The sequence below is a fragment of the Balaenoptera ricei genome, chromosome 11, assembly GCF_028023285.1.
Source record: "Balaenoptera ricei isolate mBalRic1 chromosome 11, mBalRic1.hap2, whole genome shotgun sequence".
NCBI classification, from domain to species: domain Eukaryota; kingdom Metazoa; phylum Chordata; class Mammalia; order Artiodactyla; family Balaenopteridae; genus Balaenoptera; species Balaenoptera ricei.
In genome coordinates this window covers 99,832,995-99,848,639 of record NC_082649.1, presented here as the reverse complement: position 1 = coordinate 99,848,639, position 15,645 = coordinate 99,832,995, and the positions used below count along the sequence as shown (strand labels likewise).

The 15,645-nt window shown below is 50.0% G+C and overlaps 2 protein-coding genes across 12 annotated transcripts in view; one reads left to right on the top strand and one right to left on the bottom strand.

The window, feature by feature from the left end:
* FANCD2 (FA complementation group D2) overlaps positions 1-14,465 on the bottom strand; it is an 89,716-nt gene extending 75,251 nt beyond the window's left edge. For 5 of the 10 annotated variants that reach the window (XM_059940300.1, XM_059940309.1, XM_059940308.1 and 2 more), the window contains exons 1-5: positions 13,217-14,465; positions 10,464-10,571; positions 10,161-10,273; positions 4,899-5,224; positions 4,179-4,378 (exon numbers count right to left, since the gene is read on the bottom strand). The gene's annotated coding sequence lies outside the window, so the exon portion shown is untranslated. Of the gene's footprint in view, positions 1-4,178; positions 4,379-4,898; positions 5,225-8,688; positions 8,841-10,160; positions 10,274-10,463; positions 10,579-13,216 lie in introns of all 10 variants that reach the window. The other 5 variants (XM_059940302.1, XM_059940301.1, XM_059940304.1 and 2 more) reach the window with 5 other exon arrangements.
* PRRT3 (proline rich transmembrane protein 3) lies at positions 8,376-15,638 on the top strand. 2 transcript variants are annotated; one of them, XM_059940313.1, is made up of 4 exons: positions 8,376-8,392; positions 10,982-12,056; positions 12,258-12,413; positions 13,022-15,638. In XM_059940313.1, the coding sequence occupies exons 2-4, from the start codon at positions 11,039-11,041 to the stop codon at positions 14,779-14,781; spliced, it is 2,934 nt and encodes a 977-aa protein (XP_059796296.1). In that variant the 5' UTR covers positions 8,376-8,392; positions 10,982-11,038; the 3' UTR covers positions 14,782-15,638. The 2 variants fall into 2 exon arrangements, with proteins under 2 accessions (XP_059796296.1, XP_059796295.1); XM_059940312.1 differs by lacking the exon at positions 8,376-8,392 and adding an exon at positions 10,180-10,235.
* The last annotated feature ends 7 nt before the right edge of the window (positions 15,639-15,645 follow it).

Sequence of the window (15,645 nt, the reverse complement as noted above, 5' to 3'; positions counted from 1 at the left end):
GCACACAAGCAAGCCACACTCCAGACCTTAAGAGCTCAGAAAACTGTGTCACATGTCGTGACAGGGATAATCCGAGGGAGGCTGTGGGAATGTCCTGCAAGTCATCCAACCTGGGAGGCCAGGGAAGGCTTCCCAGCAAAGTATCATCTCAAGATGTGAAGGATTACAAGGAATTAGATACAGAGCCAGGGGAAGATATAAGGGAAGATATAGGATCGTATATGTGATCTTTTGTGATTGTCTTCATTTAGTTCCACACTTCATCGCATCATAGGTTGTATCAGAACTTCATTCTTTTCATTACTGAATAATATATTCAGTATATATATAATATAAGATTATCCCAGGCAGACGGAACAGTGTATGCAAGGTCCCAAGAGCTGAGGTGGTGGTGTTTTCACGAAACCGAAACAAGACTTGGGTGACCCTGAAGTGTAGAGAATAAAAAGATGTAATGAGGGCTTCCCTGGTGGTGCAGTGATTGAGAGTCTGCCTGCCAATGCAGGGGACATGGGTTCGAGCCCTGGTCTGGGAGGATCCCACATGCCGCGGAGCAACGAGGCCCGTGAGCCACAATTGCTGAGCCTGCGCGTCTGGAGCCTGTGCTCCGCAACAAGAGAGGCCGCGATAGTGAGAGACCCGCGCACCGTGATGAAGGGTGGCCCCCGCTTGCCGCAACTGGAGAAAGCCCTCGCACAGAAACAAAGACCCAACACAGCCAAAAATAAATAAAATAATTAATTAATTAAAAAAAAAAAAACCAAAACATTAAAAAAAAAAAAAAGATGTAATGAGCGCTGGGTTACTTTAAATGAATAGTAAGGCATTTGAATTATATCTCAATAAAGCTGCATTTAAAAAAAAAAAAAGACGTGATGAAGCAAAGGCAAGACCAGGTGTCAAGAGAGCCTGTAAGTCACCCCTCAGACACGAACTTGATCTTGATGTGGCTTCAGGAGCCTTTGGGAGGGACTGATGGGAAAGGATTTGCTACTGGGCAGGGAAAGGAATGGATGGGGTAGAAGTGGAGAGTGAGACGGTAGTGAGGTCAGAGTGGGGTGGAATTGAGGCCATTTATATGATTAGCTCCTCCTTTCTTGCTCTGATTCAGTGTGTGGCTTTGCATAAGACACTTCCCCTCTCTGGGCCTCAGTCTCCCCATCTGCCAAAAGGAGATCTGCAGCCACTTTGGAAAACAGTCTGGCAGTTCCTCAAAAGCTTAAACAAAGTTTCCATAGGATCCACTCCTAGACAGATATCCCAAGAGAAATGAGAACGTATGTCCACACAAAAACTTGTACATCGTGGCTCACAGCAGCATAATTCACAATAGCCAAAAAGTGGAAACAACCCAAATGTCCATCAACTGATGAATAGATATATAAAATATGGTATATCCATACAATGGAATATTATTCAGTAATGAAAAGAATGAAGTTCTGATACAACCTATGATGCGATGAAGTGTGGAACTAAATGAAGACAATCACAAAAGATCACATATACGATCCTATTTTTTATGAAATGTCCAGAATGGGCAAATCCATAGGGTCAAAAGATAGATTAGTGGTTGCCAGGGCTGGCGAGGAGGAAAATGGGGAGTGATTGCTAATGGGTACAGGTTTCTTTTGGGGGTAATGAAAATGTTCTGGTGGGAATGTAAATTGGTATAACCACTATGGAGAACAGTATGGAGGTTCCTTAAAAACTAAAAACAGAGTCACCATATGATCCTGCAATCACACTCCTGGGTATATACCCGGAAAAAACTATAATTCACAAAAAATACATGTACCCCAATGTTCACTGCAGCACTATTTACAATAGCCAAGACATGGAAGCAACCTAAATGTCCATCGACAGATGAATGGATAAAAAAGATGTGTTATATATATACAACGGAATATTACTCAGACATGAAAAAAGAATGAAATAATGCCATTTGCAGCAACATGGATGGACCTAGAGATTATCATACAGTACTAAGTGAAGTAAGCCAGATAAGAGAAAGACAAATATATGCTATTACTTATATGTGGAATCTAAAAAAAAAAAAAGGTACAGGGACTTCTCTGGTGGTCCAGTGGTAAAGATTCTGTGCTCCCAATGGAAGGCGCATGGGTTCTATCCCTGGTCAGGAAACTAAGATCCCGCAGGCTGCATGGCACGGCAATCGATCAATAAATTTTTTAAAAGGTACAAATGAACTTATTCACAAAACACAAATAGACCTACAGACATAGAAAACAAGCTTATGGTTACCAAAGGGGAAAGGGGTGGGGGATAAATTAGGAGTTTGGGATTAACGTATACACGCTACTATATACAAAACAGATAACCAACAAGGACCTACTGTACAGAACAGGGAACTATACTCAATACTTTATAATAACCTGTAAGGGAAAAGAATCTGAAAAAGAATATATGTGTGTGTGTGTATATATATATATATATCTGAATCACTGTGCTGTACACCTGAAATTAACACAACATGGTAAATCAATTATACTTCAATAATAAAAAATATAATAAAAAAGAAAATGTTCTAAAATTGTGGTGATAGGGACTTCCCTGGTGGCGCAGTGGTTAAGAATCCGCCTGCTAATGCAGGGGACATGGCTTCAAGCCCTGGTCTGGGAAGATCCCACATGCCGCGGAGCAACTAAGACCAGGTGCCACAACTACTGAGCCTGCGTTTTAGAGCCCGTGCGCCACAACTACTGAGCCTGTGCTCTAGAGCCTGTGAGCCACAACTGCTGAGCCTGCGTGCCACAACTAATGAAGCCCACGCATCTAGAGCCTGTGCTCTGCAACAAAGAGAAGCCACCGCAATGAGAGGCCCTCTCACCGCCACAAAGAGTAGCCCCCGCTCACCACAACTAGAGAAAACCCACGCGCAGCAACGCAGATCCAACACAGCCAAAAATAAATAAATAAATAAATAAATAAATAAATTTATTTTAAAAATGAAATAAATAAAAAATAAAATTGATAGCTGCACAACTTTGTGAATATAATAAAACCCACTGAATAGTACACCTTAAATAGGTGAATTTTATGTTATGTGAATTACATCACTGTTAAGCAGGAGAGGTGGATCATAAGCCCTTGGCAGCTGACATCAAGATCTCTCATGGTCATGGCTACGAGAGGCTCTTGTAGACTACCCAGGCTGCAGAAGGAGGGCATCGAGGAGAGATCTGCGACTGCTGGGTGCAGAGGGGTGTCAGGGGTCTGCCAGCATGTCCCTGAGCCTCTCCTGTGCTTTAACCCCCCACCCTGCCACCCCTCTTGCTGACCCTGCTCTCACCCTGGTCCCACCTCCCCATCTCCCGGGCTCTGGGGCAGCCTGGGAAGGTCAGTGGGCTTCAGAAACCTGAGTTCTGTATCCCTGCCCCTCCAAAGTGGGCTAGTACCCAATACATAAAATGTTTTATTTCTGCAACCAGCTCACAAAATGCACAGCCAACCCTGTGCAATCTTTTCCTTTCTTCCATTTCTTTGTGAATTTATTTTTCATTTAAAAGTTTTTATTATGGAAAATTCCAACCATACACAAGAGTAGAGAGGATAGTATAAGGACGTACCCATCTCCCTCCACTGATAACGAATAATTCTCAACATTTTGCCAGTATTTCATGTATCTTCCAAACCCGCTTTTTTGCCTGGAGTGTTTTAAAAGTAAATCTTAGATACGATATCATTTCACACATAAACATTTTAGTAAGTAGCTCTAACAGATAAGGAATTTTTAAAACATGACCCACTATGCCATTATTCACCTAGTCCAAACAGGTTTATTCTTTAGTCTATGCTAAGGACCAATCAATGTTCAGACTACCCCCAGTTATCTTAAAACGCCCCTGTGCAGTTGGTTTGTTTGGATGAGGATCCCAACAAGGCCCACACGTGGCATTTGACTGCTATGTCTCTTAAGTCTCTTTTATAACATTTTCCCCTCCCCCTGCTTTTTTTCAAGCTGTTTATTTGTTGAAGAAACCACGTATTTTTTATAGAAGTCTGTGAGTCTTTTTGAAAGTATTCTTATCTGGATGGGAAGCCAAATCTTTAGATTATTTTTCGCTTCAAGGAAAGATTAAGGGGAATTAATGATAGATAGGTGAATTAGTGATAGATGCGTAGAAAATTAAGCAAGTAAAAAACCAAGCAACACTTACCCCAGGAAAAACAGAACATCTAGCAAAGGAATTATAATCACAGTACACTCTTGACTCAGCCTGAATAATCTGTTTCGTGCTTCTCGTATTGTAAATGCAGACTTATGATATAAACAAAAGCGGTGCAGAAAAATGTGGAAGGCAATATGAGAGCTAAATCTTCACGTTCCTTTGTAGTAGTCAATAGGTAGAATCTAAAACTGAAAAAAAAAATTAACATTAGCAGTATAAATCTGACCCTTAGAAAACACTTATAAAAACCAGAAGGAATAATCAGAAATACCAGAAAGAGTTGAAGGGAATTGGGAGTGAGAGGGAATGAAATAAGGAACAGTTGATTTTAAAGTGTGTACCGGATTATCAGACTTATTAACAACAAAAAAAAACGTCTTTTTAAAAGACTGGGTTCGTTTAGTTGGTATCCATGGAGGCTAAAATCTGAGAAGGAATGAGTTAAGACTGCAGGAACCCTTGAGGCTTAATTTGGCCAGTTGAGTGAAAGAGTATAATTGTTCCTGCCCTCAGAGATAGGACAGCGGGCAGAACGCAAAGAATGTCCTCCAGGCGGCAGCATCTCGCCCACGCCCCACCGCACCCGCCACCCCATCACCCCCGTGCTGCCTTTTGTTTCTCTGCTCCTGCCCGCCAGAGCTACCAGCAAGAACAGAAATGCCAGCCAATTGTCCTATCTAAGCAGGAGACTTCATTGCTGTCACTCACCTTTGTCTTTTCCTTCTCTCTCCCTTTCCTTGGGAGCTTCCAAGGTACTCTAGGGTAGGAGCTCCCAACAACTCCCAACGCTGGTGGTCTGCTGTCCTTTCAACAGAGATCCCAGTTGGAGGCCTATTTTCAGACTCAAACTCCTAGCACAGTTGGAGCCACCTGGAAGGCCTGGGATTTTCATCTTCCCTTCTATCTCCGAGATGCCTCCAGAGGGGCAGGATGGTGTCATCACTCTTAAGATCACTGGCTCTTATGGTTTGGCTTCTTATTTGCTGTGTGTCCTTGGACAAATTACTTCACCTCTCTGAGCTTGGACTTGCTGGCTGTAAAATAGAGAGCATAATAATATATAGGGTTGCTGTCAGGAATTAAAAAGAATAATGCATGTACGATGTGCAGCACAGCTCCTGGCAGACTAAGCACTTGGTAAACAGAGCTACTGACCATCCCCCATAAGCTTGGAATCATCCCCTGCCCATTCTTGCTGTCCCAGAGTCTCCAGGATGATGCTAGGAGCTCCTTTGAGAGACAGGATATTCCCCACCTACACCTGGCACCCCATGCTCCCCACTTACATTCACCTCCACCCCCAGTCAGTCTCCTCTTTCCATTGGATCAGCTTTCATCTTGGCCTCTGGCCAAAGGGATCATAATATCCCTTGCCTTTGTGTGTGATCTCAAAAGCCCTACCAAGCCATGGTTTGGAAACACAATGGGATTGGGGCTCCTGGCTCCAAAGAGTCATCCAGGGAGCAGCCAAATGATCCTGCGTGGATTGGGGGGCTGGGCACTGTCAAGGCAGTGAGACTCTGCAGGGGCATGAATGGGTGGTCCACGCACACACACACTGCCCTCCTCGGGGGAAACTGAGGAAGGGAACCAAGCCAGCTCCAAGCCTGCTGAGGGAATCTCGACATCTCTAAGGAGACTCATTAGAGAGTTCACAGGAGGCACTGAGAAGAGGGACCTGGACCCCGCAGCTTCTGTAGTGGGCCCCTGGAACTGTCCTCCCACCAAGACTGCCCACAGGGGAAAAGACAGAGGTTCCTCAAAGGAAATTAGGATACTGTCAGGAAGAGAGATCTTGGACAATGCCAAAAAATGCCAATTATCTATTACATATAGAATCAGGATCTAGATAACTTCCCACAAGATCAGAACAACTGGCTAGATCTAACAAGATAAAATAAACAACAAATAAATGTAGCATCCTACAGTGACGGTCAAGAGACCAAATGCACACAACGAGATGAGGAAGACCTAGTCAATATTGGGCAATAAAGTGATGTGGCTGCCAGAAACATTACTTTAGGGTGAGGTCATATTAATAGAGGAGTAGACTCTAGGAAAGGGGAGGTGAAAGTTCAGCTGTATTCTCAACTGGGTTCAGTTCCAAGAGTTATACTTTAAAGAGGACATCGTTGACCTGGTAAAAAGGAAACAGAGGAGAGATGTCACAATGGTGAAATCCCAGAACCCTGTCCTTCGAGGAAAGACTAAAAGAACTGGGAGCATTTGGCCTGGAAGGAGAAAATTCTAGAGAAATGAGAGATGACTTTACAATCCTGAAGGGGTTCCCACAAGAAAAACAGTAAAGCTGGTCAGATGATATGGTGAAATGGGAAAAGCCTGAACCCTCTCCCAGAGTCAGAGAAGCTGGATTCAGGCTCCACCGTTTATCAGCTACTAGGGACTGAACACCCTTCAAACTGCAACATGTCAGACACATCTAATGGCTGAGCATTGCTCTTCTGTGAGAGACGCAGGTAGGAAAACACTGGGAGGGAGATTTCAGCTCAAACCTAGGAAGGATCTTCTTTCTTTCTTTTTAAAATGATATTTATCATTCTTATCTCTGATCACAAAAGAAATACATGATTGTATTAAACATTGGTAAACAGAAAAGCAAAATTAGATAAAAATCGCATCACCCACTATTTACCTTCTAATATTTAGGGATAGGATAGATGATTGATTGATTGACTGACAGATACTAACAAAAATGGGATCACACAAATACTTATCTGAGAGAATTTAGAGTATCAGCATATAATGATGTATATATTAGCATGTAAGGATGCTTACTGCAGTATTGTTTCTAGGAGAAAAAAAAAAAAGCTGTCAACCACCTGATTACTTATCAGTAGGGGAATACTGGGAATGTCTGCGAAACAAACGGTACATCCACATCATACAAAACTGTGCAGCTAATTGAAAGAAAGGGTGGAGCTAGTATGTATTGCCTTCAAAATGTTTCCAACATATATCTGCTTAAGGCAAAACAAACTTATAGAATAATAGGCATAGTATGATCCCATTTTTGTAGAAATGCATGCACATATATATTTTATATGATGCAAAGAAAACAGAATGGTGTTAACAATGGGTATATCTGGGGGGCAGAGTTGGAGAGACCAAGGATAAGACAGTTCATGTGTTCTTTGAACATTTCTATGTTGCTTGAATTGGGACAATCAGCACATATTACTTTTAGAATTCAAATGACTGAAATTTAAATAAATAAATAACAATCTACTCTGGACATGTCTCCATGCCATTAAGGACTCTACACCATATTTAATGACCACATGTATTCCTTGTGTGGATTCCTCTTAATGTGTTGAACCTAATGGTGGAAATTTAGTACATCAGGAGCTGTCCAAAGAGGGACCTGGAGCATTTTGACAGACAGACCTGAAAATGTGCAGACCCACTGACCTAACCATGCCTCAGGGAGGAAGTTATCTGATAGGTACGCTAGTGCATGTGCACAAAGATGTCTATGCAAGAATGTCCCTGCCTCATTATTCCTGCTAGCAAAAGGCTAGAAACAATCGACATGTCCAACCTCAGGAACCAGATAAATAAAAATGACAGGCTGATCATACGCTGCAGTTCTCAACACTGAATACAAGAAATGAGATGGATCTGCAGAAATGTACATGGAAAATGTGCCAGGTTATATTGCAAAGTGAAGGGGAAAAAGGCAAGTTACAGAACGACATGTACAGTATGGTCTCTTTTCTATTTAAGAAGTATATATGGCTGTGCCTTGAAAAAGCTGAAGGATACACATCAAGCTGTAGGTAGGATTTACCTGTAGGTCTGTATGTAGTATGTATGTAGCCCTATAAGGATATAGGTCTAGAGACATTAAGGAAGTGAGCTTCCCGTCCCAGGAGGTATGCAAACAGAGATTGGCTGCCCCGTTTTCGGGGATGCTGCGGAAGTGATTTCTACACCCCTCGAAGGTGACCTCAGTTCCCTTCTTAGCCCTGAGAATCTCTCAGAGAGGGGAGGTCAGGACTGGGAGAAGAATCCATCCCTAAGGGGAAAGGGTTAAGCAAGGATGGCGTTCCTGTGGGCGGGCTCCGCCATCGGCAGCGCCGGGCTCTGTTAGCCAAGTCTGAGCATCTCGGAGGATGCGGCGCGGCAAGCGGCTTCAGGGACGTGCGCAAGGTGAACGCGGGGGCTGCCAGCTCGGCGCCCAGGTGAGGAGCTGGACTAGGGAGGGGGCGATGGCGGGGCCCAGGCAGGGAGCGTGGCCTGTAGCCCCCCTCTCAGGTGCGAGCGGCAGGGCCTGCACCAGCGTGCACCCCCCACCCAGGACACTGCGGGAAGGCGCGGAGCCAGGGGAGAGGAGATGGAGGAAAAGGAGAGGTAACCCGAGATGGACCAGCTCCTGGAGGCTGCCCTGCGGCGGCCCTCGCCCTGCCCCCAGGCTGGCCTCTTCCCAGTCCCTGAGGGAGCGAGAACACCCCCCCCACACACACACACACAAAAAAACCTCTTCAGCAGCAGGAAACCAGGACTGTGCAGCCCCCTCCTCATCCGGAGGTGACTACATCTCTTGGATTGCGGGTGGTGAGCAGATGGTAGATGCTTATCACTGAAGGCCCGACTCTGCTGTCTCCTCCTCTGCAAAGCTTTTCGGACCCCCTGTGTAAAATGAGCCAATGCGGGTTTCACAGCCCCTAGTATGGCCATTTGCAGCCTGTGTGACCTTGGGCGACTTGCTCAACCTCTCTGAACCTTGCTTTCTTCCCCTATGAAATGGGTATACTCACACCAGCTTGTTTTGGGAGCGGTGGATAAAATCGAGGACACGCAGCTAAGCTTAGCACAGGAGCCTAAGTGGGCAAGAGCTCAACACAGAAGTACTATTATTAACTAGTGCCTGTGTTAGGGCCCTTCCAGTCCTTCCCCCTCAGCTCACCACCACTCCCCACACTGGAACTGAGGCTTCTCTTTGGGTCCCCAGCACCTAGCCTGGGCCAGGAGCAGAGCATGAGCTCGGTGAATGTTTGAGAAATGAACTAATGAGGCAGATTGGGGAATGGGTTTAAGGGGTCTTTGATTCCCCCTAAAATTACCCACAAGCTTTGGTGGACCTGGACACTTCCCTGGGGAGAGCGCCTGGAGTTTTCTTCGGCTTCTCAAGGTGTCTGTGAGCCACCAAGGATCTTTGAGCACAACTGTTCCCCAGAGAGGAAGGGAACAGGGCCTTTGCCCCTAAACACACCCGGGCACTGGCTCTCACAGCCCCTGGCCCCCTCTCCTGGTCCCCCTCTCCTGGCCGTGGGGTCCCGTCTTGCCTCCCGGCTCCATTAGGGACTCTCAGGAAGCGGCACCATAAAGGAATATCCACCTGGGCCAGGCATATGCAGTGGCTGGAGACAAGAAATAAAAGACGCAGACACAGCCCTTGAGAAGCCCCAGGAGGGTGGGGGAGATAGGAGATTATTATACTATGTGACTGGTGTGACAGGAAGGGGTGGAGGGAGTGTCAGGGAAAAGAAATACTCAAGCTGAAACAAGCCACCATCATATCCTACCTGGATTTCTGCACTGGCCTCTCTCCGCCTTTTAAGACACTTCTCAGATCTCATGACTCCCATGCTTAACATCTCCATTGGCTTCCTGGGACACTTAGAATAAAATGCAGGTGCCTTTTCGTGGCTTTTGAGAAAGCCCCACCTTCCTGATTTCATCTCCCTCTGCTCCTTTCTCCTGCATCTGCTGTGCTCCTCATTCCTGCTGAAGGGCCTTTGCACTTTCTGTTCCCTCCTCCAGATGCTTTTTCTGGATATCATCAAATGGCTGACTCCTTCTTCCCATGCAGCATTTAGCTTAAATGTCACCTGAGTGGCCTTTCTAGCACTCCTGTGTAAAGTAGCCCCCCCTCCTTCTATCTCTTAACCCTGTTTTATGTTCTCCATAGCTCACCTTATTTAAAATTATTCATTGTCTGTCTCTTACCTAGAATACCAGCTCCGTGAGGCCAGGCATCTTGTCAATCTTCTTCACTGTTTTATCCCCAAGGTTTGGCACATAGTATGTCCTCCAATTATTTGTTGACATAGTTAAGGGGGCTGGTGGGAAAGAAAGCTTTCTGGACAAAAGGAAAAGTAAAAGGGCTCTAATGCTTATTAAGCTCCAATTATGGGCCTGGTCCATCCTGTGTTTTGTTATGTCTTATAAGAGCCCCTTTGAGTTAGGTACTATTATTATACCCATTTTACTGATGGGAAAACCATGATGCAGAGGGGAAAAGTAACTCACCCAGGAAATGGTGAAACTGGGATTGAAACCCAGGTCCCTCCTCAAAGGCACGGGCGTAAAGGCACGGGCGTAGTATTTCTCTCCCTCTCCACCTCTCTGATATTTGACCTGGGCCCTCAAGAATAGGATTAAAAAAAAAAAAAAAAAAAAGAATAGGATTTCAGCAAGTGAAGGAGAAGGGAGAGGGCATTCCAGCCTGAGGGAAGAGCAGGAGCAAAGGCATGGGGCGTCAGGCAGTTCCGTGGGTGTTGAGGGATAGGTGAGCATCCTGGTGTGGCCTTGGAAGGCCAGGAGAGGAGCTTATATTCTCTCCTGAGGGCGATGGGGAGCCATTGAAGGTTTTGAATTAGGGCAAGTGGCATGACCAGAGATGCAGTTTTAAAAGGTCACTCTGGGCAGCATGAAGAGGTTGAAGAGGAAGGGGCGGGTAGAGGAGGATTCTTCCTTTCTTTCCCACCAGCCTCTTTGGGGCAGCCATGGGAGACCCATCTTATGCCATCCCCCTCTCCTTTTTTTAGGCTCATCCCGTGAAGACTGGAAGCTGAGGGCTCCAGGCCCAGGCATCAGAGCGAACCATGGCTCCCAGCCCCTGGGGCTGTGTGTATGGCCGCCTGCTGCTGTTGCTGCTGCTGTCCCTGGGGGCTGGCTCTGCCCTGGGCCGGGGCCTTCCCAGGCCACTTGAGGACTTGGAACCACACTTGATCCCAGGAGCCCACCCCAAGGGCCCTGTTGGCACAGAGGCCCAGGCCTTTGACTTCTTCTGGGAGAAGCCCAGAGACGAGAGCCCCTGGAACTCCAATGTCCCCCAGGTCCCTGCTGAGGAGATGCCTGAGAGGCCCACGGACTCCCTTGGCCCAGCCCTGCATGGACCTAAAGCAGCCCATGGGGCGCAGAGAGAAGGACTCCCAGTAACTGATGACCTCCAGGTGGCTCGAGGGCCAGTTTTTCAGGGCTGGACAGGACCTCCTGAATCACAGGAGTCTGTGGAGCAAGAAGCACCAGCCCCCTATCCAGTGGGCACCCCCCATCTCACTTTCATCCCCACAACTCCCAGACTCCAACTCGGGCTAGCCACGGTTCCTCCCATCCCAGGGCAGCCTGGAAGCCAAGTGGGACAGCGACCACCTAGAGATGAGGGTCTTGTGGCCAAAGCCAAGATCGGGGTCTCAGAGACATCCCCCTGGGACCACAAGGGCCCTCCCCACACTCTTGCGCCACACCCAGGCACTATCATGAGGCCAGGGCTGAAAGAACAGGGTGGGAGTGAGGAGGACTTCCAGGAGGCAGCTCAAGGCCCCCTCTTCACCCAGCAGGATCCAGCAGCTCCTGATGCTGGCTCAGTATCACCAGCTGAGGCGGCATCCTCTCAGGAGCCTGGGTCCCAGCCAGACCTGGCATTGGCCAGAAGCCTTCCTCCTGCTGAGGAGCTGCCCATGGAGCTCCCCAAGAAGGCTGGAGGTGGGGAGACCTGGGAAGTCAGTATTCCAAGTCCCTCACCCAAACAGACTGACCTCCCTGATGTTAGGGGCTCATCAGGACCCCAGCCCTCAGGTCCCCCAGCCTCAGAGACTCCTAATGGGCAGCCCAAGCCAGGTGGGTATCAAAGTGAGGGTGCTGAGCAGGGCTGGGACGGGCAGTGTTCCAGGGCAGCTGGATGCCCCAGTTTCTGTGTGACCTCTGGTCCCTCTTTCCTCATTCTGGCAAATGAGGGTGATTGTGCCTCCCTCCTGGGGGATTAGATTTTGGGGAACGCTGGAGGGTCAGGCAAAGCAATGACTGCTTTTGTTATTTCAGAGATAGCAGCAATGAATGGAGCAGACCCCATCTCCCCCCAGCGTGTGAGAGGAGCAGTGGAGGCCCCAGGTACCCCCAAGTCCCTCATCCCTGGCCCTTCGGACCCTGGCCCAACTACAAACGGAACAGAGAGCCCTGTGGGAGCCCTGCAGCCAGGTGAGGGCATGGCTCGGGGGTTGGGGAGATCGGGTACTCTAATACCTAAGAACTTGTGTGAGGTATATAAGCGAGGGGTGGGGAGTGAATGGGGACAAACACCTCCTTAAAGGAAATGGCCAACAACTTCAAACAACTTAGGATAATAAACTACTACTCACTGGGTACTCTGGGAGAAGTCATTTGCACTCTGAGGGCTAGAAAATTCTTAAATATAAATTCTTAAGTATACATGGGTATATTTAGTGCAGTGATTCTCCAAGTCCCACAGTTCACCAGAGGAGCTTTTAAAAAATTTCAGTGCCCAGGCCCCAGCACAAGGAATTCTGACTGAGTTGATCTCCAGGTGATTCTAATATGCAGTCCCCGTTGAGAGCAGGTGGCATGTTAATAAAAATGATAGGTCACATCCATTTAACACTTATTGGGTGTTGGGGACTGTGCTAAACATTTAATCCTCACCACAACCCAGTGAAGAGGGGTGCTATTACCATCCCCATTTTACAGATGTGCTTAGAAAAGTTAAGTAACTTGCTCACTACACCGGAGGATGATGGAAAATCAAAAGTACTTTTCAGAGGGCTATTTTAATATTGTTATTGTTGCAGATGAAGCCGAGGAGTGGCCGGGGCGTCCCCAAAGCCACCCCCCAGTGCCCCCTGTCCAGGCCCCCTCGACGTCACGCCGGGGCCTCATTCGGGTCACCACGCAGCGTGCCCTGGGCCAGCCACCCCCTCCGGAGCCCTCCGCCAGCTCCGCGGCATCAGTCCCAGCCTCCAGCCCCCCGGCCAACGCCACCTCACCTCCCCTGCGCTGGGGTCCCCTGCGGCGGGTGCTGAGCTTTTCCTGGGAGCTGCACGTCTACGGGGTCGGGGTGCTCTTCCTGCTGCCTGCGTTGTTGGCACTGGCCTCGCTGGCAGCCGCCCCTGCGGGGCCACGGTTGGCACTGGTGGCGGCGGTGCTGGTGCTGGTGGCGTCGGGGCTGCGGTCCGCCTACATGCTCACCGACCCCTATGGCTCGCAGGCACGACTGGGTTTACGCGCCGGCCTGGTGCTCTACAATCTGCCCTTTCCCTTGCTACTCACCGCGCTGGCGGCCCTGACCCTGCTCGGCCTGGGCGCGGGTCTGCCACAGCAGCTGCAGAACCCGCTCCTCCTGGGAGCGCTGGCGTTGGCGCACGGCTTGGGGCTGCTCGCCACAGACCTGCTGTCGGCGAGGCCTGCGCTCAACCTCCTGGCTCAGGGCTTATCGTGCGCCTGGGGCGCGTCCGTGGCTCTGGGCACGCTCTGCCTGTGCCGTCGCCGCCTGCTGGACGGGCCGAGGGGCTGGGATGCCAGCCCGGGCCCCAGGCTGCTGGCCGTGGCGGGCGCGCTGGGGCTGCTGGCCAGTGGCTTGCAGCTGGCGGCCGCGCTCTGGCTGTACCCGGGCCCCGGCCGGGTGGGCCACTTCTCGTGGGCCTGGTGGGGCGTCCACTTCTGGCTGCGCCTGCTGGAGCTGACGTGGGCGCTCACCCTGGCGCTGGCCGCTCTGGCCGCCGCGAGGCCCAGGCCGCCCACAGAGCACGCCTGCTGGGCTAAGCTGCTGCGCCTGGCGTGCCCTACGCCCTCCGGCAAGAGCGAGGTGCCCGAGAGGCCCAACAACTGCTACGCGGGGCCCAGCAGCGTCGGCGCAGGTAACCTGGACATTAGCAAGAGCCTCATGCGCAACCCGGCGGAGGGTGGGCCTCCAGCCACGCCCAGTTCAGGCGCCTGGGGTTCGGCTGCGTCGCTGGGCCGCGGTCCCCTGGGTGGCCCGGGACCGTCCCGCAGCAGCATGGGGCCGGCGCCATCGATGAGCGAGCTAGACCTGCGGCCGCCATCACCCATCAACCTGAGCCGCAGCATCGACGCCGCGCTCTTCCGAGAGCACTTGGTGCGAGACAGCATCTTCCGGCGCTGCGGCCTCCGTGGCCTGGCCTCCCCGCCGCCCGGGGGCGCGCTGCGGCCGCGCCGGGGCAGCCATCCCGACGCCGAGCTGGATGGCGCAGGTTCTTCGCTCCTCCGCGGCCGCAGCCGGTCGCTCAGCGACGTGCGCGTGCGCGGCCCGGTCCCACCACATGTAGTGGACGAGCCTGTCGGGGCGGCTTCCGGCAGCTCCGTGGACAGCTTCTCACGGGGCTCGCTCAAGATCAGCTGGAACCCCTGGCGCCACGGGCTGTCGTCGATGGACAGTCTGCCCCTGGATGAGCTGCCCAGCACGGTGCAGCTACTGTCTGCCCCAGCTCCTGCCCCGGGTCCCGCCCGGCCCGGGGAGCCCCAGAATGGGATCCAGCCTCGCTGCAAGCCCGGGGACTCCCGCAGCGCCTCCAGTGACACCATCGAGCTCTGAGGGGGTCCAGAAACTCAGGACCAGGGCCCCGCCCTCGATGGCCCTACCGCGGCATGACCTTCTGGGATGCTGAGCATTTGAAAAACATTCCGGGAGTATTCCTGGGCCCCAACTGATTGCAGCCTCCGGAGACAGCCGGACACGAACCCACCCCCACCCCCAGATTTTTGTTTTTTAAAATATCTCTATTTTTTAGCGGGTATTTTGCACAGAGGCCGTGACTTATGCAGAATACAGGGTGGACATGCACGTATTTGGGAATGGGGAACAGGGTCCAGATGCCCTAACATCCCATCCACCCTCCAGTATGAAGATGAGGCTGGACTGTCCAGACTGTCCTCTTTGTGCCAAAGAAATAAACCCTTAGGACTTGGCTCAAGCCTCCCTCCGGCCATGCCAGGGTCCTGTTTAGAGGAGATGCCCACCCCCAGTGATTCTAAGTCCTGTGTTTATTGCGGAGGGGAGGACTTCCAAAGGAAAGGGCCCTGAACCCTTGGAGGCTTTAGAAATAATGGCTATCAATATTTCATGGAACATCTATCTGCTGTACACTGTCTTCAGCTTTTCACATCCATCACCTTAATTCTCACAGTAAGCCTGAGTGGGAAGCGTTATCATGCCCATTTTATAGATGAGAAGAGTGAAGTTCAGAGATGAAAGTCATTTGTCAGGGTCCTTTGGCAAGTGATAGCTGGTACTGAACTGAGAAAGTTCCACTCCTAAGCCTGGTTCCTCCATCTCCCTTCTCTTAACACTACTTCAGGGCCAACCCTCTCCTTTGTCCTCCTGCTGCTCCTGCATCAGGATGGCCCTCAGTTTCCCAGGGTTTTAGGAAACTTCCCCAAGGGTGGAGGGGCTCTCAGT